General features: G+C 37.1%; 2 protein-coding genes across 2 annotated transcripts in view; one reads left to right on the forward strand and one right to left on the reverse strand.

Moving 5' to 3' along the window:
- Nucleotides 1-528: 528 nt before the first annotated feature.
- Nucleotides 529-7789, reverse strand: bri3 (brain protein I3). The gene is made up of 3 exons (XM_051888693.1): nucleotides 7299-7789; nucleotides 4398-4533; nucleotides 529-1683 (listed from the first exon to the last, which is right to left on the reverse strand). The coding sequence occupies exons 1-3, from the start codon at nucleotides 7432-7434 to the stop codon at nucleotides 1551-1553; spliced, it is 405 nt and encodes a 134-aa protein (XP_051744653.1). The 5' UTR covers nucleotides 7435-7789; the 3' UTR covers nucleotides 529-1550.
- A 481-nt stretch (nucleotides 7790-8270) lies between these two features.
- Nucleotides 8271-21633, forward strand: part of tecpr1b (tectonin beta-propeller repeat containing 1b) — a 42846-nt gene continuing 29483 nt past the window's right edge. Inside the window, exons 1-6 of the mRNA XM_051888694.1 lie at nucleotides 8271-9465; nucleotides 10806-11038; nucleotides 12082-12267; nucleotides 12573-12695; nucleotides 12874-12996; nucleotides 17322-17496. Of these exons, the coding sequence (XP_051744654.1) occupies nucleotides 10811-11038; nucleotides 12082-12267; nucleotides 12573-12695; nucleotides 12874-12996; nucleotides 17322-17496 (835 nt within the window). The 5' untranslated portion in view covers nucleotides 8271-9465; nucleotides 10806-10810. The remainder of the gene's footprint in view (nucleotides 9466-10805; nucleotides 11039-12081; nucleotides 12268-12572; nucleotides 12696-12873; nucleotides 12997-17321; nucleotides 17497-21633) is intronic.

The raw sequence follows: 21633 nt of genomic DNA on the forward strand, positions 1-21633 counted from the left end.
TGTTCCCGCCGTCTCCACGACTTCACCCAAACCCTTTTCTTTCTTCTTTCCCATGAATTTTCTGTCAAAATCATTCCAAACACTATCATCGCGATTTCTTCATGCCTATCGTCTGCCGTGTTTATTCTGAAGTCTCGAGAGATTTTGCGAAATTTCCTGCGTTCACGGCCGGGCCTCTGGTTGTTCGTGTGGTGTGTTGTCTTCGTCACATCACAGCACACCACAAACTATAGAAGCAAAACTGTTAAATCTAGGATTATTTAATCAATAAAGTTCAAAAGAACAGTATTTATTTAAAATAGAAACCTTTTGTAACATTATAAATGTCACTTCTGATCAATTAAATGAGATGAAATTCTTCAAAATATATAAATATATATATGTAAATTATTACATGTCAGGTGAGTTTGATGAGGAAGTTTGATATAAGTTTCACTGATGAGGAAGTTCAAAATGTTGTTCTGTGCACTGACATTTCCAAATGAGGTCCAATAGAGTTAACAGACAGAAAAAGCAACACTTGTACAATTTATTTACAATTCTTTTAATGTAAAAAAGTTATAACTGATCATAATAGCGTGCCTAGTGTATGGTATGAGTACATCATGAATGAAATCACACTGGACACGTCCGAGACTGATTGTCGGTCACTGGAAAGAAAACCATTCCATTGTCAAAGATTAACTACGTGTCCTTGTGTGACGCATTACATTGTCCTGGCGCCAACTTCCCTTGTTTATTGCAGGTTTCAATTCAACTTAGATCTGGCTGAGGTCCATTGAGTGAAACATAACTGCGTACTCACCCTCTCTAAGACGCTTTCAGAAACCCCAGCACATATAACATTGATCATCAGTGCAGTACGATGAAAACATGGCCCCCAAAATCAGACCCCATCAAGAAGGAAAAATGGTCTAAAACTGATTCAGAAATCCAAGATATACAAATAACATTTTTTAAATGAAGCATAAAACAATTAATACAGAAGATGAAGATAAATACAATTCTTTTTGATCTTGTCTAAGACGTGATTAACATGATTAGTGAGTATATTATAGTCAATGAAAAGACGTGGGGATGGTTATTTCAATACACAAGAGTAGATGGAGCATTCTGTGATGAAATTGAAAAAAACATCAGAGAAGCAAGTCATTGATTTCATTTACACAATACGCACACAATGTTACTCAAAGTGAGTCGGCGTTTGCCCAGAGTCGTATGGGAATTACCCTCAGTGAGTCCCGGCTCGATCAGTTCATGGTTTCTCTGCCGTCGTAAAGGCACTAGTGATTAAATGACTGGAGACTGGCTTTAAGATTTCATATAAAGAACAAAAAAGAAAATAGTGCTTGCGAGGCGTGTATAAACTAAAAACATGGATAAACATCTTGAAGTAATCATAGAGTTTGTGGCTGGTTACTATTGTGATCTGTCATTTATCATAGTTACATAAGCGACGTTTGGCATTTTTCATGTGCAGTGATTACAAATAAACTATGCTGATGCTTTAAAAACTGAATTAAAAAGACAGCGACAGGGTTTTGGTCCCTCTAGCCGAAAGTGGCTCCACAGTTTGGACATCTCCTCTGACGCAGGGCCAGGCAAAAGAGAATTCCCAGAGGAAAGAAGAATATGGCACACATGATTCCCAGACAGGTGAAGTCATCCTCCAGCACACCGACCCTGAACACAGCACAACATCACGGTCAGCGCATTCATTACTAGCACATATAAACATCTCACAACATTCAGAGGATGTTTCAAGATGTTTAAATTCTGCATGTCTGGTCAAAAGTTTGGAATTATTAAGATTTTTGAATGTTTTTGAAAAAGTCTCTTCTGCTCACCAAGGCTGCATTTATTTGATTTAATCCGTAAAAACAGTAATATTATCACGATTTAAAATTGCTGGTAGTGTCGAGGACTGTGTAAATAACCCACAGTATGACCAGTTATTTAATTACATTATTAATACACCATCTTTTGTTGTTTGTAAGTTAAAGTTAAAGGGTTAGTTCACCCAAAAATGAAAATTACTCACTCTCATGTCGTTCCACACCCGTAAGACCTTCGTTCATCTTCGGAACACAAATTAAGATATTTTTGATGAAATCCGGGAGGTTTTTTTTTTTTATCCCCATAGAAAGCAACAAAATTACCACATTCAAGGTCCAGAAAAGTAGTAAAAACATTGTTAAAATAGTCCATGTGACTGCAGTGGTTCAACCTTAATGTTATGAAGCGACGAGAATACTTTTTGTGCACAAAAACAAAACAAAAATAACGTCTTATTCGTTTCTCCCCTGTCAGTCTCCTACGCTGTTTACATTCAGAGCTTCCGGGTTCTACGGCAGAACGCCGGCTCATTATTGGCCGGCTCCTCCGTCAGCATCACACACATGCGTCATGCTGCTCACATGACCACAGCCTCCACCAATAATGAGTCGGCGTTCTGCCGTAGACATTGTAGGAGACTGACAGAGGAGAGACGAATTTGTTGAATAAAGTCGTTATTTTTGTTGTTTTTGTGCACAAAAAGTATTCTCGTCACTTCATAACATTAAGGTTGAATCACTGCAGTCACATGGACTATTTTAACAGTGTCTTTACTGCTTTTCTGGACCTTGAATTTGGTAATTTTGTTACTTTTTATTGAGGATTAAAAAAAAAACCTCTTGGATTTTATCAAAAATATCTTCATTTGTGTTCTGAAGATGAATGAAGGTCTTACGGTTGTGGAACAACATGAGGGTGAGTAATAAATGACTGAATTTTCAATTTTCAACCCTTTAATTCTGGACTTTATTAGCTCCAGAAGAACATAACTGTATATGTACTCTTCATCTTACAAATGTTTAACAAATTTGACTCTCAATGGGATGTTTTGTCCAATCTAGCCCTTGTCCTAAAATGGAGTTTGACAGCCCTGATGTAAGATCCTCCTGGGTTGTTAAACCACATCAGCACATGTTGAAACAGTAAGAGCTAAAAATATGCCTCAATTCTCGTACAACCTTGTTAATTTCACTCTCTGCTGTTACCATTTCTCTTCCCCAAAAAATTTAAAAAAGGCATCAGCCTGTAATTCTTCTTGCGCATGATTATCAAGTGAACAGTGGCCTGTCACACATCAATTACTCGCCCTCATGTTATTCAAAACCCATAAGACTTTCATTCATCTTCAAAACACAGATGATTATTTTGTAATACATTTTTATTTATCCACTGAAAGTCCACACAAGCAAAACTTCGTAAAACTTTTTTTTTTTTTTTGTAACAAAAGCTCAAATGTGCTTGCATGACGTGAGAACGAAAGTCATTGGTTTGCGCTTCTGTTGACCATATTTGATGTGCATTGATCAATGTTTATATGTGAATAAAAGCCTAAATTAAATATGTTCATCATATAAAGCAATCATGTGTCTTGTATTAAACTGCTGGTTTAATATAAATTACTTTTTATGATCTCTGTATGAACATATTTTGAACCTTGAAAGTCCCGTCTATCAAAACTTTTAATAGAGGGACAGAAATGATAAACAAACATCTTAAGGCTCGTTCACACCATGTACAATAACTATAAAGATGCTTGAGCCCTTTAAAGCAGAATGGATTCAGATTGGCTGTCAATGTTTTTATCGTTCATAAGCTGGAATAAAATCATTCTGAACGTGATTCCAACAATAAAAAAAACATCTTTAATGCTTAATCATAGACAGATACATACTGTTGATCTTATATAGTATGTATGTTATAGTACAGTATGATTTAAAAGGAGGAAGAGAGCAACAATCACATTGTTTGTTTTGTGGTCATGCTCACTAAACTGGACTGATCTGGTGCACGAACCAAAGTTCAGAGTGAAATAAGTGCTGTCATGAGCTGATGATGTGACATGACTCTCCCTCTCAGAGTCACATGAGCAAGCAGGAAATGATTCTGCATTAAAACAACCTTAAAAAGCAGTTTAAAGCCAGAATTATGAGTTTAAAACACAATGTCATTGTGTGGTTTTAACATCAAGCATGAAAAATCTGATTCTATATATCCTGTTTTGTTTAGTTTTTTTTTTTTTTTTCTTGAGGGGGGGCATGACATGACATAAGTGACAGCAGACATGTCACATGCTCACAAGCGAACAGGAAGATGGCTGAGCGGAGACAGAAACCACTGAATTCAGTGGAACTACATCTGGTTTATTTCAGTTCTTTCCTTCAGAGAAAAATGACATGACGTAAAGTTTAACTGAAAAAATACTAATAGTGTAACTTGTTATAAATAGAGCTGTCTAAAAGAGGAATATATATATATATATATATATATATAAATAAGGTGGCACAGTGTATTCACTCTTTGTGACTGGTCATATCCAGTGGGTTGTACGTTGTGAGACTCACCTGCAGGCCGGACATCCCCCCACCACCACCACAGAGGGCTGGACGATGGTGTAGGTGCTGGTGTAGGCTGGCTGGCTGGCAACGGCAGCAGGCACGCCTGGGGCCGGGGGATAACCTGATGTGGCAGCCGGGAAACCTATGAGACAAAGTTCACATCCGTTTAACACTCCGCGTTTCTCACTTTATCACCTCAAGATGCTGTGAACCGCTGTGTGGTGAGCAGAAGTGATGTGTGATCAGAGCTGAATATTGTAAAGGAAGCTACAGTTGAGGAAAAGAAGAGTGTGCTTAATAGTAGCTAATGTGCACTCGTAGTGTACTACAAATATTAAAAGTATTTTTTAAATGCACTTGCAGGTAATGTAATATTAATAAAATAAAATGCCACTTAAGTGTACATAAAAAGAGTACAATTTCATGACTGTTTCTTAGCAAACTTAAGTAGACTTTTAAAAAGTGCATTTAAAGGTACAGGAAGTGATTTCTGAGAAATGCTGTTGAAGGTGGATCTTACCGAGCAACAAAATACACTTGTAGCCAATCAGCAGTAAAGGGTGTGAATACACTAATTAGGGGGGCGTTGCCTGTGTCGCATAGAATGTTTGTGAATTTGGAGGCGGAGCTACCAAGGTGTGATCTTACTGGGTAGGGGCATGTTTGTTTCGGGGATTTTTAATATCAACAGCGTTTCTTAGAATCGCTTACTGCACCTTTAATGTCCATTTTTTAAAGGACCTTTTAAAATTATGTTATAAATACATACACTTATTTTGATGCACTGACTAAAATACTAAAGCACATGTAAGTACTTGATTATAATTTTAACTGTACTGCGTTATTCGACATTACATTTAAAGTTAATATATTTTAAATGTACCAAACTGGAATGTCATCATTATAAATGTGTAACTACAAATATATTTAAAAACAACATACAAGTTTCAGTAGAAATAACAAAGTATATTTCAGTTTATCATAAATGCTTAGCAGTACATTCAGCAGAAACTTTAACTATAGACCGGTTATTATTATAAAGACAATACACGCATTATGAAATGGCATTAATATGTACTTAAGTGGATCAAAAAAAAAGCACTCTTATGTTCAACTAATTGCATTTAACAAAAATTTAAACTAAATAACATACAAGTCAAGTGCCCGAAAACATTACATTCAGTTCGCACCAGGGATGCAAACAGGTAAGGGGGGAAAAAAGGTAAGAACATTGCTCCGCACCGATTTTTTTTTTAAAGATATCTGCTTTAAATGCTCATTCGTAGTTATTTTAAGGGATTTTTTCATTTATTTTTTATTACATTATATGTCCAAAACTGTAATTTTTCACGAAAAAAAAAAAACATACTGTTGCAGCATTTGGTCAAAATCTCATTTTATAAAATATGAAGTGCTATAGAGGCTATTTAAGACAAAATTGGCTGATTAGACACCAAAACTGAGCTAAACTGGAAACTGTTTTCCCTCTCTCTCTTCTCCATTCCCACATCTCAGACCTCAAATACATAAAATATTACCCTTTATAGACATAGTTTTTAAATTAAAGAGTAAAGGAAACACTGTACAGTACTTATTGAAACAACCAGTTCATTGTAAATAATAACTTGTAAGTTCACAAGTACCCTTATAAGACCACCCCCATAAAAACACTTTCTCATTGGATCTATGCAAATCCCATAGGTGACCTATTTTGATCTCAAAAAGGTGAGCTGTCACTGAAAGGTGAGGAGTTTGCATCTATGGTTTACACTTAAGTATATTCTTTCAAAGTATATTATTTCCAGAATAAGAGATCTTTATAAAAGGTATGCTAAAGTGTACTACTTTTTCCACAAGGGTGAAAGTACACTATGAAGTACTGAAAGAGAGGCAATCAGTAAACTGTCAACTGAGCCAACCAACGTGTGTACGTCTGTTTGTTTATGGACTATGGACTTTAAACTGTGACTTGGTATATACCATGGTACTAAATGGTTACCTTGTACATATACCATGATATTTAGATTCAGACCATTCTTTCACATAATCAAAAACATACGGTGCAACCAGTGTAAGCACGGAAATACAATTAATAACAACAACACTACACACAAATCGTGACCTGGAGCATGTTGCATAAAACTGCCTAGACTTGTTTTACAAGTCAGTCATATTTGACTGGTCATGTAACTAATAAATCAGTTGTACGAAAACGTAGATTTGAAAATTAAAATTTGAGAATTAAAAGACAGATTATTATTAGTGAATCGAAGTGAATCGTAAATCAGATGAGTAACTCGTGATACTTAAATCAGTGCAGTATTTTATAAGTATTTTTTTTTTTTTTTTTAGAAAGTAACGCCGTTCCATTCGGTAAATGTTTTACCATATTTTTAAGTATTATTATTATTTTGTTTTCATTTCTCTTTTAATCATTTTATTTAAGTTCTTTTTAATCATTTATAGTTATCAATTATTGGATTGCCAGTCTGTGAAAAGTCATTAAAAAGTTGTTTAAACACTTATTGAAGTGGTTTTAAACGTAATCTTATCGTGATTATCTTATTTTAAGATCAAATGATCTTAACATACATACATACATACATACATACATACATACATATATATATATATATATATATATATATATATATATATATATATACACATACATACATATATATGTGTGTGTGTGTGTGTGTATCGTTTCTTCCTCAAAAAAAAAAAAAAAAACTATAATTGAAGGAACTGGAATCTTAAGCAGTATCGTTATATTAAATCACATCCTTAATAATAACAATAATAACATCACATATACGTTATATGATCCTGCAGTACGTGAGTTATTGCTGATATAACAGTGATTTTGAGCAGGTTGAATACAGTATCAGTATGAGCGTCTCTTGCCTTGATAGGGCGGCGGTGCCGGAGGCTGGAAGCCCGCCGCGGGTGCAGCGGCCGCGGGGATCGAGCCGTAGTCGTACGCGGCCGGGACCGTGTTGTACGCTGGAGGTCTGTCCTGGAGGAGAGGTTTAGTATCCATATCCGGTCTGAGGCGTCCTGTCCACTTCAGCAAACTAACATTAAATCTTCTTTAAATCTCTTTTTTTAACGCGGACGATCACTGGACTAACGCAAACAAAAACCAAAACAAAGATTAACGTTAGATGAAAGTTCCTCCACTCTCCCCATGCGACTTCAACCCGCTCTTACAGCTTCGGGACAGGAATGGTTTTAAGACGTATAAATGTCCTAAAGATGCGCCATAACGACCTTTTCTTGATTTCTCTCGTTTATGAGAGAAATCTAGGTTTGTTAAAGAGTGAAACTCCTTATCAAACTCAACACGACGTTTTTCCTGCTCGCTGCACTGTCACAAGACTCAATGTCACGTGATGAACTGGAACGCGGTGGCGGGGGGGTGGGTGACGTCTTAAAGTTACACACACACACTAAAAAGATTTTAAAAAAAAAGTTACAGTACTTTTATTTCAGTTTACAATCGTGTATCATGAGATGAAGACTACCTAATAAAAACTGTTACTGTACATGGAGTGAGTCACTTATGTGTTCATGCCATGTCGTAATTACCATGATTACAAGATCGATGACAAACAGTGACATACTCTGAGCTGTTCACATCCTTGGATTTGGAATTATGCGTTTCTATGGCAGCACTATCAACACCAAAATGACTCTGCAGTGGTCAGGTTGTTCAGCGGTCACATGGTACAAGTCGGAGCTCTCCGTAAATTCCCAGTTTACGAGTTGCAATTAATGCTGCCTTGCTATCTGAAATTCCGAGATAATTCCGAGAGCACGTGAAGGCAGCAGATAATTCCGACATGGTGTAATGCTGCCTTCACGTGCTCTCGGAATGATCGTAAATACGAGTTTCCTAGGCATAAAATTGCACATAAATGCCCTCTCATGTCGAAACTTGAATGCGATAAGTGGTAATCACGACTTCAGAAGTGGGAATTATCAAATTTCCTATATAGCAGCATAAACACACCATATAGAACTGTGCTGAGATCAAACAGATCAAAATGTAGGTCTTTATTATTTTATCTGGTTCACAAACACTTGGAGTGTTTAATGCTGCCTTGACGTGCTATCGGAATTATCGTAAATACGAGTTTCCTAGTCGGAAATTGAACGAGAACGCCTTTTCAAGTCGTATTTAAAGGACCGAACAGGCCCTAGTAAGTAAATTATTACATTTACAGTTTAGATGAATGCATCAGTGTCCAGATGTATTGACAGACATGGTACAAAACAACAATACAGCTGTCAAACTATTAAAGCAACGGAGTGTTACTGCATGCAATGTTTTTTTTTTACATGTAACACTTCACAATTTTTACCTGCTAATATCACCTGACCTGTGATGTAATTTTGTAGAGGAGAGAGTCTCTGATATCACTCAGCGTGTTACTTCATGTTAATAAAGAAAATAATGTTCACAGCGCATTTTTCCCAAATTGTGCTTGAATTTTATTCTCACCACAGGAATGCACGTCAAAACACATGAGGTCGAAAAAGTGGGAAAACAACATTTCAAACACATTTTCAGCAAGATTATGTTGTAAGTACTAAAAAATAAAAATGTTAGCTTTCACATAGGCCTATGAAAAAAATGAGGGGGGAAAAAACCTAAACCGGGGGTTTGTATGCCTTTTCATCTAAATGCAGTCATTTATAAATTCATCATCGTCTATCATTACATCAGTCTGAAATAACAGGTGAGGAATAAAAGTTAGTACTCATGTATCACCCTTGAGGTTTAATAATTGAGAGAGTAAAGAATTAATAATTGATCAAGTAAAGGTGCGCATATGAGAGCTCTGCTCGACGGAAAAACATACGTGCGCACACAGTCTGTCCAATCAGAAGCTTAGATTTCGACACTTCCGTGAGCGCTGACCAATCAGAGCGAAAATACCCTTAACTTCCTGCTTTAGGTCTCTGAGCCCTTAGAATAATGCTGGGAATAATAATAAACGGATGGCTGATGTTTGTAACGCACGGGATAGATGAAGACTCACTGCACAGGCATTAGACTACACAGAGGGTAAGTTTATGAGGCTGTTTGCAGCGCATGTAAACGGAATGTGAAACCGTTGTGTGTCGGAATTTATATTCGTCGTGTCGATTATTATCGTTAAACACCATAAATCATAAGGACAGCAAAAGCAAGTGCATAAATGTTTTACATTTAATTAAATTAAGCAGATAATAATACGGCTGGCCTGTAATAAGGATTCCAGAGAGACAGGTGCAAGTCGACCAACTGGTGTCCAGTAACAGTTACCTGTATCTCTTACTTAACAAGACTATGATAATGTGTGTATTGAGTACTATCATTTATTATATAAAATGTATTATTACAGGTCACCATGCTTGATCTATATATGAATCAAATTAAATAAGCGAACTGTAAAATACTATTTGTGTAATTTTAATAGTGAACATGGTATGGAAGTAAATATTTGACTGTTGTTTACTAAGAGCTGTGTGTGTGTGTGTATATATATATGGGTCATTGATAAATAAAGCTTCAAAAAAGCTTATGTAATGCATATTTTTTGAGTCATGAACAATGTGTTTAAACAAGTTTCAGTTGTTAAATAACATTTAAAAGTGTTTAAATTCATTTTTTAAAGTTTTTTATGTCAGGCGGACAGTACAGCCAAAGATGTACTGTATATACTGTCGTTGTACCACCTGACATGAAAAGTGTACCAACCTACCCATACTTGAAATTAGCAGTTTTTACTAGTATTTGAGAGAGATCTACAAACCTTTATACTCTGCCATGTTTACTGTTATTACACCTTGTCAATTCATAATAAAAGCCATGTTTGCAGTTGTGCCACCTTGACATTAGAGAATATACAAATTGCTGGACAAAAGCTAACTATCTCAACAGCTTTAAAACTACTGATATTCATAAAATTTGTTTATATGAAAGGTTTCAAACCTAAAATGATGCCATAGTATTTGCTTTTTATTTTTTTATTATTATGACACCATTTTGAATAGTTTTCTTAGTCTGTTCATTTGTTCGGACAGTTGCACCACCTGACATTTTTGGTGTTTAAGATAACAAAACATAAAATTATATGTATTATTTAAATGTACTAAAAATGAATTTAAACATATCAGAATGATTTCTGAAGGATCATGTGACACTGAAGACTGGAGTAATGATGCTGAAAATTCAGCTTTGATCACAGGAATAGATTACATTTTACAATATATTCACATAGAAAAAAGTTTTTTTTTAAATTGTAAAATTATTACTGTCTTCACTGTATTTTTGATTAAATAAATGTAGCCTTGGTTAGCAGAAGAGACTTCGTTTAAAAAGATAAACAAAACCTTACTGACCACAAACGTTTGTATTGACAGGGCCGATGATGGCCGGGTCGCTGCTGTGGGCAGTGGATGTGTACGGGCGGGTGTTCAGTCTGTCGGCCGCTAGAGGGCGCTGGAGGCTCGCTGCCGATATAGTGCTAGAGCTGAAGCGCGTGACGGGCTCTCAACAGTGCTGCTGGGGCATTGGATGCGACCATCACGTTTATCTCAATGTGTATCCCAGTCGTGTGCCTATACGCCACCAGGAAGAGACTTATGAAAACCAGGTGTGTTCAGCTTTTTTTCTTAATCAAATTTTCAATTCAATTTTGATTTATTGGCATGATTAAATACTGTACATGATAAGGTCCCATTAGTTAAAGTCATCATGAAATGGAAGCTGCGGTAGTCTTTTCTTCCTAATTGTGATGTATATCCGAGTGAAACGGCTTCTCGAACAAGTGCAAATGTAGGGCGGGGCTTGATTTTGTCAAATGGGAAATTGATTGGATGGCTGTGGTTTACTATTGGTGGATCTCATGTGAGTGACAGGTTGCCCCGCCCTCACACCAGTAAACACGTCATCACATCATTTTTATTTAAATAAATTAAATAATTAAAGAGTTATAAGGGATTTAAGGGAATAAAGAAAAAGTAAACTAAAAAGTTCTAGGTCTAATTGTAGCCTAGTTGTGAAGTTATCCATTTAAACTCTTTGCAAATAATATTTTATTTAAAAATATGCACACGTTCAGTCATATTTGTGTGTTTAATATGTCAAAAACGCAAAATGTTACTTGACTCATCACATTCAGTTATGACATGGATCATTTAAATGATACCATAGTTTCAATTCAAAATGGCAAAATTCCTTCAAAAAAAGTAGTTTGAATCACTGTATATTATTGTGGGTCGTTAAACATATCTGTTGTAAAACAGTTGTCAAATATTAAACATTTTTCGCATCTTACCACACACTCTTTCACTGTAAAAACTAAAGTGTTGCCGTTGCATTAGACTCGTCTTCTGTGAACAGTAAGCCCCGCCTTCTTTGATCTGATTGGCCATCATGTTGACAGTGACGAGCGCTGTTAGACCGCTGAGGCAGACCAGCCTAAAATTGTAACTTTTAAAACTTTGTGTGAACCTAATAACAAACAGAGTGGTGCATAATGGAGTGCAGCAGAGCAGCATCAAGAATATAAAATATTTGGCCATTTCTAATTATTAGGGGGGGGACTTGTCCCCCTCAGTGCCTATGGTGGTTATCCACCATATAGTATTCACTGACCTGCTGCTAAGTATGATTCTCTGTCTGTCTGTTTTCCAGAGATGGAACCCAGTTGACGGTTACACAGACACACTCCTCCCGACAGACCGCTGGCAGTGGACAGATGAGTCCGGCTCCAACCCACAGCCTCTTCACAGCTTTGAGCTGCCTTCTGCTAACTGGGAGTGGGAGGGCGACTGGTACGTGGATGATGAAAGCTGTGGGAGAGAATCCACTGAGACTGGAGTGAGTGACACAATCTCTCTGAACTTCTGAACCTATCATAGACTCATCCATCCCAAACCTAACCTACTGTACACCTAACCTATTAACTCAACACTCACCTTATTCTACCCTTGCTAAAAAAGAGGCGTGATTTGAATGTGCACTTGAAGTGAACCTTAAAATCTTAAAAGTATATTTTAAAAACTGTACTTGCAGATAATATACTATTATTAATTGAAATAAAAGGCTACTTAAAGGGATAGTTCACCCAAAAATGAAAATTCTGTCATCATTTGATGGTGTAATGCAACTTCCTGTGCGTTCAGGGGTGGGAGTATGCAGTGGACTTCCCCGCCACCTTCACCAAAGAGAAGAAGTGGAATTCATGTGTCCGTCGCAGGCGATGGCTTCGCTACAGGAGGTATAAAGTGCTGGGATCATGGGCCAAGGTACAATCCCCAGTAAATGCCAGACATCTAAAAACTGTAGTTATTTCAATGTAAAACAACCAAAGATCAACCTTACCACAACCAGTCTGTAACTATGTTATCTAATGCTTTATATTTAACACCTTTTAGCTATTGTCCACATATGCAGAGTCATTCAGAATGTGTGTTTTTGGTGCAGGTGCCTTTGGACCGGGGCAGACCTCCACCAGAGCCCTTCACTGACATCAGCTGTGGAGGCTGGGACATGAGTGACAGCCCTGAGAAGCACATTTACCTGTGGGCCGTGTCCCAACAAGGGAAGGTTTGTGCAAAGGAATATTCCTGGTTTAACACAAGTTTTGTGCAATGTTGTTGATTACCACTGAAAATAATGATACAAACCCGATTCCAAAAAAGTTGGGACACTGTACAAATTGTGAATAAAAAAGGAATGCAATAATTTACAAATCTCATAAGCTTGTATTTTATTCACAATAGAATATAGATAACATATCAAATGTTGAAAGTGAGACATTTTGAAATGTCATGCCAAATATTGGCTCATTTTGGATTTCATGAGAGCTACACATTCCAAAAAAGTTGGGACAGGTAGCAGTAAGAGGCCGGAAAAGTTAAATGTACATATAAGGAACAGCTGGAGGACCAATTTGCAACTTATTAGGTCAATTGGCAACATGATTGGGTATAAAAAGAGCCTCTCAGAGTGGCAGTGTCTCTCAGAAGTCAAGATGGGTAGAGGATCACCAATTCCCCCAATGCTGCGGCGAAAAATAGTGGAGCAATATCAGAAAGGAGTTTCTCAGAGAAAAATTGCAAAGAGTTTGAAGTTATCATCATCTACAGTGCATAATATCATCCAAAGATTCAGAGAATCTGGAACAATCTCTGTGCGTAAGGGTCAAGGCCGGAAAACCATACTGGATGCCCGTGATCTTCGGGCCCTTAGACGGCACTGCATCACATACAGGAATGCTACTGTAATGGAAATCACAACATGGGTTCAGGAATACTTCCAGAAAACATTGTCGGTGAACACAATCCACCGTGCCATTCGCCGTTGCCAGCTAAAACTCTATAGGTCAAAAAAGAAGCCATATCTAAACATGATCCAGAAGCGCATGCGTTTTCTCTGGGCCAAGGCTCACTTAAAATGGACTGTGGCAAAGTGGAAAACTGTTCTGTGGTCAGACGAATCAAAATTTGAAGTTCTTTTTGGAAAACGGGGACGCCATGTCATCCGGACTAAAGAGGACAAAGACAACCCAAGTTGTTATCAGCGCTCAGTTCAGAAGCCTGCATCTCTGATGGTATGGGGCTGCATGAGTGCGTGTGGCATGGGCAGCTTACACATCTGGAAAGGCACCATCAATGCTGAAAGGTATATTCAAGTTCTAGAACAACATATGCTCCCATCCAGACGTCGTCTCTTTCAGGGAAGACCTTGCATTTTCCAACATGACAATGCCAGACCACATACTGCATCAATTACAACATCATGGCTGCGTAGAAGAAGGATCCGGGTACTGAAATGGCCAGCCTGCAGTCCAGATCTTTCACCCATAGAAAACATTTGGCGCATCATAAAGAGGAAGATGCGACAAAGAAGACCTAATACAGTTGAACAACTAGAAGCCTGTATTAGACAAGAATGGGACAACATTCCTATTCCTAAACTTGAGCAACTTGTCTCCTCAGTCCCTAGATGTTTGCAGACTGTTATAAAAAGAAGAGGGGATGCCACACAGTGGTAAACATGGCCTTGTCCTAACTTTTTTGAGATGTGTTGATGCCATGAAATTTAAAATCAACTTATTTTTCCCGTTTAAACATTTGATATGTCATCTATGTTGTATTCTGAATAAAATATTGAAATTTGAAACTTCCACATCATTGCATTCCTTTTTTATTCACAATTTGTACAGTGTCCCAACTTTTTTGGAATCGGGTTTGTACATGACCATTCAAAGGTCGGAGGTCACATTTATAATGTTACAAAATGTTTCTATTTCAAATAAATAATGTTTTTTTTTTTTTTAACTTTCTATTTATCAAAGAATCCTTAAAAAAGTGTATCACGGTTTCCACACAAATATGAACTGTTTTCAACATTGATAATAATCAGAAATGTTTCTTGAGCATCAAATAATCATATCAGAATGATTTCTGAAGGATCATGTGACACTGAAGACTGGAGTTATGATGCTGAAAATTCAGCTTTGATCGCTGTAGAAAATTCTGCTGTGATCTGATTGGCTGACTGAGTCCTGATAAGTACACCTGTGCCCTCTTACTAATTAAGCTTCAGCCTCAATGTGTTTGTATGTGAGAAGCCGTCTCAGCTTGATTCAGACATGGCCTGTCGCCTGTGTGGAATTTTAGAGTTGTTGACAATAAACCAACAATTACCAGCACTTGTCACCATGGGAAATGTCTGCTCCTACATGTTAAAATAATAAACTGAGAAAAAGAGACAGATGACTGAATGAGTTTTAATGGACCCACCATTCTGGTAGCAACTGCCAATCAGCCTAAAATTCCTTTCATTTTCTACAACCACAGGAATAAATTACATTTTACATAGAAAAGAGTGATTTTAAAATTTTTCACAATTTACTGTACTTTTGATCAAATAAATGCAGCCTTGGTGAGCATAAGAGACTTGATGTTTACAAACCCCAAAATCTGAATGGTAGTATATATAAATAAATAAAATTTATATCCATAGTGAAAAGCATACACAAAAGGCACTATGGAAGACCATGAGGGATTAGCAAAAATCAGGGATGTGAGGGATTTAAAAAATTGGTCATACTTTAGTTTAGGGTGCAATTGTCACTATTAACTACGACTTTTGCCTCAATAAACTCCTAATTTACTGCTTATTAATAGTTAGTTAGTAAGTTAGTTGTTAAGTTTAGGTATTGGGTAGGATTAAGAATGTAGAATAAGATCATGCAGAATAAGGCATTAATATGTGCTTTATGAGTGCTAATAAACAGCCAATATTCTAGTAATATGCATGCTAATAAGCAACTAGTTTATAGTGAGAACTGGACCCTAAACTCTTTTAAGTGTTAGCAAAAAAAGTGATGCAGTTGTGGTTGCATTACAGATTTCTGAGCACTAGAGGCCACTGCTGTTCTGTGTCATGTGCTGCTGCTTTAGTAGTGTTTATCTACTGTTATAGTATTTATTAATATATTTTACGATTTAGGGGATTTTTATTTGCTTCTTGTGATTTTTTTTTTTAAATAATATTTTATATTTTTTATATATGTTTCTATTTGGCTTTAATTTATTTAATAATGTAGTCAATTAATATATTTAATATATTTATTTATCTTTTTCAGTTTTTTTTGTAATTTTAGTACTGAAACTTAAACATTATTTCACTTAGTTAAAAGAGCAACATTTCTAATTTTCGTTTATTTTGATTTAGTTTTTCATCTAATATTTTTGTTTGTTGTATTATCTCAGCTTTTTTTTTTTTTTTTTTTACTATTTTTATTTTAGTTTTAGTTCACCTAGTTGCAGTTTCCTCTGAGGAGGCAAGGGAGGCAGTGCCTCCTCAAAAATTGGATGAGAAAATAACTCAAATATTATAGAATGTGATGTTAATAAGTGTATAAATCACTTGTTTTTATAAAGTAACACTGTCCAACAGCGACACCAGCAGGTAAAGTTACAGCAGGACACTGCATCTCTCTTGCCTCCCCTGAGCCCATTGAGTTTTAACAGACCCCCTAAAATGTACTTTTTCAATGGTCGTGAAGTAAATTTAAATTCAAACGTAGTACCTACTCAACAGTACTCGATTTCGGACGCAGCCAGTGTCTCCATCGCACTGTGATTGGTTATGATTGGATATAAATGGTTTGTGCAATGAATCCCGCATCTTGTTTTCATGCACATTCGCAAATCGGTCCAAATTAACAAAATGATGGTGTTAATGGGAAGACTTCATTTAAAAAGTAAGTAAAGAATTCACCCAGTTAGATATCACCGCTTTATGAACTCTATTTCATTGTCTTTGTCTTCGTACTTTGGCTCAATGACAATAAATTGAATTGAACTGAATTATGTCACATCAAATCAAACTTGAAATGGCCTGAAAACATGATGACTGCGGGGGTTTTAGTGAGTAATCAGCTTGTTGAAATTAAAGATACATCATTGTGTCTGTGACCAGTGTTTACTGAGCATGACTGATGAAAATAAGTTGATTATTAAAAAGAACAGTTGAACATCAGTTCTCAAATAAAATATATTGTTTAAATTCTTACTGCCTTTAGTTATTATTTTGGAATAAATATAAAACTGCTTGATGAGTTTTATTCATGGTTATTCTTGGTTGACTTTGCGTCCTCATTTCAGAACACCACTGCATGCCAATGCAGTTGCAGATTTGTGACCACTAGAGCGCGCTGCTGTTCTGTGACGTGCTCTTTATATTTTGAGCTCAGCCAACACCTCCTTATGGATTAACCACTTGCTCACAAGAATGTGAAGGATTTCCCAGCCTAGTGGTTAATTTAAACACTCACTGAATGTTTTGTCATGTTTATTATGTGTTGAAAAGCTATTCATGCCAGCACACAGATCTAAGGTGTGTGTGTCTCTACACAGCTGTGGTTCCGCTCAGGCATCGGGCAGCAGAACCCGGAGGGGACGCGCTGGGACGCCATCCAGGTGCCCAGAGAGGTGGCACAGGTCAGCGCCGGGCCGAAAGACCTGCTTTGGGCCGTTCTCTGGGATGGACAACTGCTGGTCAGGACAGGCATCAGTAAAGACTGCCCTAAAGGTCTGACACTGACAGATTTATTCCTGTCCTTTGAATTCACACATATAGAATACAGGGCATACAGTACATGTTTTGAATGACTTACACATCACTTCTATTTATGGTCAAACTGCGATCGTGGTCACGGTCATGTCAATAGCATGACAGAGGTATGAACATACAGAGGCCCTGAAGAGCATGTGGACACTTGCGCCACACTTGAAAATGTTCAAATGTCATTGCATTCAAATAACGGAATCTGCAGCTGGTGTTTTGTGTTTTAAGTGTCACAGTACTTTTTGTCTTCATTTTGTAGTGCATGTATAATTTGTTTTATCATTTCAATTCAATATCATTCGTACAGTAAATTTTATACATTTTTTAGTGTAGCTTAATAGTTCAGATTTGTTTGGGGTCCACTGTGTCTATACTCTTGTGAAAAAGTAAAAAAGTACGCTTAAAGGTGCAATGTGTAAAATTTGGGAGGATCTATTGACAGAAATGCAATATAATATACATAACTAGGTTTCAGTGGTGTATAAAGACCTTACATAATGAACCGTTATGTTTTTATTACCTTAGAATGAGCCATTTCTATCTCATACACCGCGGGTCCCCTCTCCATGTCAAGTCGCCATTATGCGCCGGCATATTTCTACAGCAGCCCTAAACGGACAAACAGAGTGCATTTAGTCAATGTTGTTCTTCTTCTAAATCGTTTGTGTTTTTAGAGGCAGCTTGCATCGACACTACGTTGAATACGCACAAAGAAGAAGTAGTAGTAGTAGTAGTAATAGTCGTCTGGTTTATTAGAAGCAGAGACCGTTCTTTGATAGAAGTAAGATAAAACCTCATTGCTTCACACAAGCTACTCTCTTCTCTCTCAGACGACGACATGTCGGCCAGACGGCCACCGTAGCTTCTCCGAAAGAGAGGGGTTCAAGGGATGTGTGGCGTTAGTTGCAGTTCGCAACCTCACCGCTAGATGCCGCTAAAATTTACACACTGCCCCTTTAATTGTATTGAATGTGCACTTGTAGTACAGGTGCTGGTCATATAATTAGAATATCATCAAAAAGTTGATTTATTTCACTAATTCCATTCAAAAAGTGAAACTTGTATATTATATTCATTCATTACACACAGACTGATATATTTCAAATGTTTATTTCTTTTAATTTTGATGATTATAACTGACAACTAAGGAAATTAGAATATTACTTAAGACCAATACAAAGAAAGGATTTTTAGAAATCTTGGCCAACTGAAAAGTATGAACATGAAAAGTATGAGCATGTACAGCACTCAATACTTAGTTGGGGCTCCTTTTGCCTGAATTACTTTAGCAATGCGGCGTGGCATGGAGTTGATCAGTCTGTGGCCCTGCTCAGGTGTTATAAGAGCCCAGGTTGCTCTGATAGTGGCCTTCAGCTCTTCTGCATTGTTGGGTCTGGCATATCGCATCTTCCTCTTCACAATACCCCATAGATTTTCTATGGGGTTAAGGTCAGGTGAGTTTGCTGGCCAATTAAGAACAGGGATACCATGGTCCTTAAACCAGGTACTGGTAGCTTTGGCACTGTGTGCAGGTGCCAAGTCCAAGTTGGAAAATGAAATCTGCATCTCCATAAAGTTGGTCAGCAGCAGGAAGCATTAAGTGCTCTAAAACTTCCTGGTATACGGCTGCGTTGACCTTGGACCGCAGAAAACACAGTGGACCAACACCAGCAGATGACATGGCACCCCAAACCATCACTGACTGTGGAAACTTAACACTGGACCTCAAGCAACGTGGATTGTGTGCCTCTCCTCTCTTCCTCCAGACTCTCGGACCCTGATTTCCAAAGGAAATGCAATATTTACTTTCATCAGAGAACATGACTTTGGACCACTCAGCAGCAGTCCAGTCCTTTTTGTCTTTAGCCCAGGCGAGACGCTTCTGACGCTCTCTGTTGTTCAAGAGTGGCTTGACACAAGGAATGCGACAGCTGAAACCCATGCCTTGCATACGTCTGTGCGTAGTGGTTCTTGAAGCACTGACTCCAGCTGCAGTCCACTCTTTGTGAATCTCCCCCACATTTTTGAATGGGTTTTGTTTCACAATCCTCTCCAGGGTGCGGTTATCCCTATTGCTTGAACACTTTTTTCTACCACATCTTTTCCTTCCCTTCGCTTCTCTATTAATGTGCTTGGACACAGAGCTCTGTGAACAGCCAGCCTCTTTTGCAATGACCTTTTGTGTCTTGCCCTCCTTGTGCAAGGTATCAATGGTCGTCTTTTGGACAACTGTCAAGTCAGCAGTCTTCCCCATGATTGTGTAGCCTACAGAACTAGACTGAGACACCATTTAAAGGCCTTTGCAGGTGTTTTGAGTTAATTAGCTGATTAGAGTGTGGCACCAGGTGTCTTCAATATTGAACCTTTTCACAATATTCTAATTTTCTGAGATACTGAATTTGGGATTTTCCTTAGTTGTCAGTTATAATCATCAAAATTAAAAGAAATAAACATTTGAAATATATCAGTCTGTGTGTAATGAATGAATATAATATACAAGTTTCACTTTTTGAATGGAATTAGTGAAATAAATCAACTTTTTGATGATATTCTAATTATATGACCAGCACCTGTAAGTGATGGGAGAAACAAAGCTTTTCAAAGCTTCAAATCAATTGAACCAATTGCTTCGCAAAATGATTCATTGTTTCGAAGCGTTTGAAACACCACATGCTGGTGACCCCTGCTGGTCAAAACAGTGTAAATGCAACAAAAGCTCATGCCAAACATGCAGCTTTTACAAATCCATTGCAAATGTTTTACTGAAAGTATAATCTATCAAATGCAATTAACTAATAAATATTAAATATTAAGTGTCTGTATAATATGTATTTTTTTAAATCAATTTTCAGGGCTTGTTTTGTTCATTCTATGGATGGGTCAGCTAAACAGAGACTATTAACTACTATTATTTCTTTTAATTATACAAATACCTCATTAAGGTACCACGTCTACAAATGTGTAAAACTCATCAGAGATCAGGTAGTAGACACTTTTAGACACTTAAAGGGTTAGTTCACCCAAAAAGGAAAATAATGTCATTTATTACTCACCCATGCCGTTCCACACCCATAAGACCTTCGTTAATCTTCGGAACACAAATTAAGATATTTTTGTTGAAATCTGTGCTGAAATCACGTGACTTTGACTTGATTCATAATGCTCCGAAGCTTCCTGAAGCAGTGTTTTGAAATCGGCCATCACTATATAAGTCGTTATTTTGTTTTTTTTGCCACCAAAAGTATTCTCGTTGCTTTATAATATTAATATTGAACCACCGTACTCACATGAACTGATTTAAATATGTTTTTAGTACATTAATGGATCTTGAGAGAGGAAATGTCATTGCTGGTTATGTAGGCCTCACTGAGCCATCGGATTTCAACAAAAATATCTTAATTTGCGTTCCGAAGATTAACAAAGGTTTTACGGGTTTGGAACGGCATGAGAGTGAGTAATAAATGACATTATTTTCATTTTTGGGTGAACTAACCCTTTAATACTCAGGTAATAGACAGACACTTGTTCAATGATTCGCTGCTGGGGGGCGATCTCAGTGAATTCGCATGATTCATGGGTTCACAGAGATCGCCCCCAGTGGTGAACCATTGAAATTTAAAAACGTTTCGAAACAGTTATGATGTAACGAAGCCTCGTTTACTGAAATCACGTGACTTTGGCAGTTTGAAACACGCTCCGAACCAAAGATTCGAAACAAAAGATTCGTAAAGGTTTCGAAGCTTCATGAAGCAGTGTTTCGAAATCGCCCATCACTACTTGTAGTGTTCTTAAAATACTAAAAGTATATATTTTTTAAAACTGTACTTGTATATAATATAATATTCATTAAAATAAAAGGCCACTTAAGTGCACTTAAAGAGACACTTTCATAACTGTGTTTCTAAACACACTTAAAGGTGCAATATGTAAGAATTTTGCAGTAAAATATCCAAAAACCACTAGGCAGTGTTATATATTTTGTTCGCTTGAGTACTTACAATATCCCAAATGTTTCCAACTATTTGTAAATCGTGATAAAATTGCAGTTTTAACCAAGGCTCTAGGATGTGTGAGGAGTCGCCTGTCAATTGCGTCATACCC

The sequence above is a fragment of the Ctenopharyngodon idella genome, chromosome 3, assembly GCF_019924925.1.
Source record: "Ctenopharyngodon idella isolate HZGC_01 chromosome 3, HZGC01, whole genome shotgun sequence".
NCBI classification, from domain to species: Eukaryota; Metazoa; Chordata; class Actinopteri; order Cypriniformes; family Xenocyprididae; genus Ctenopharyngodon; species Ctenopharyngodon idella.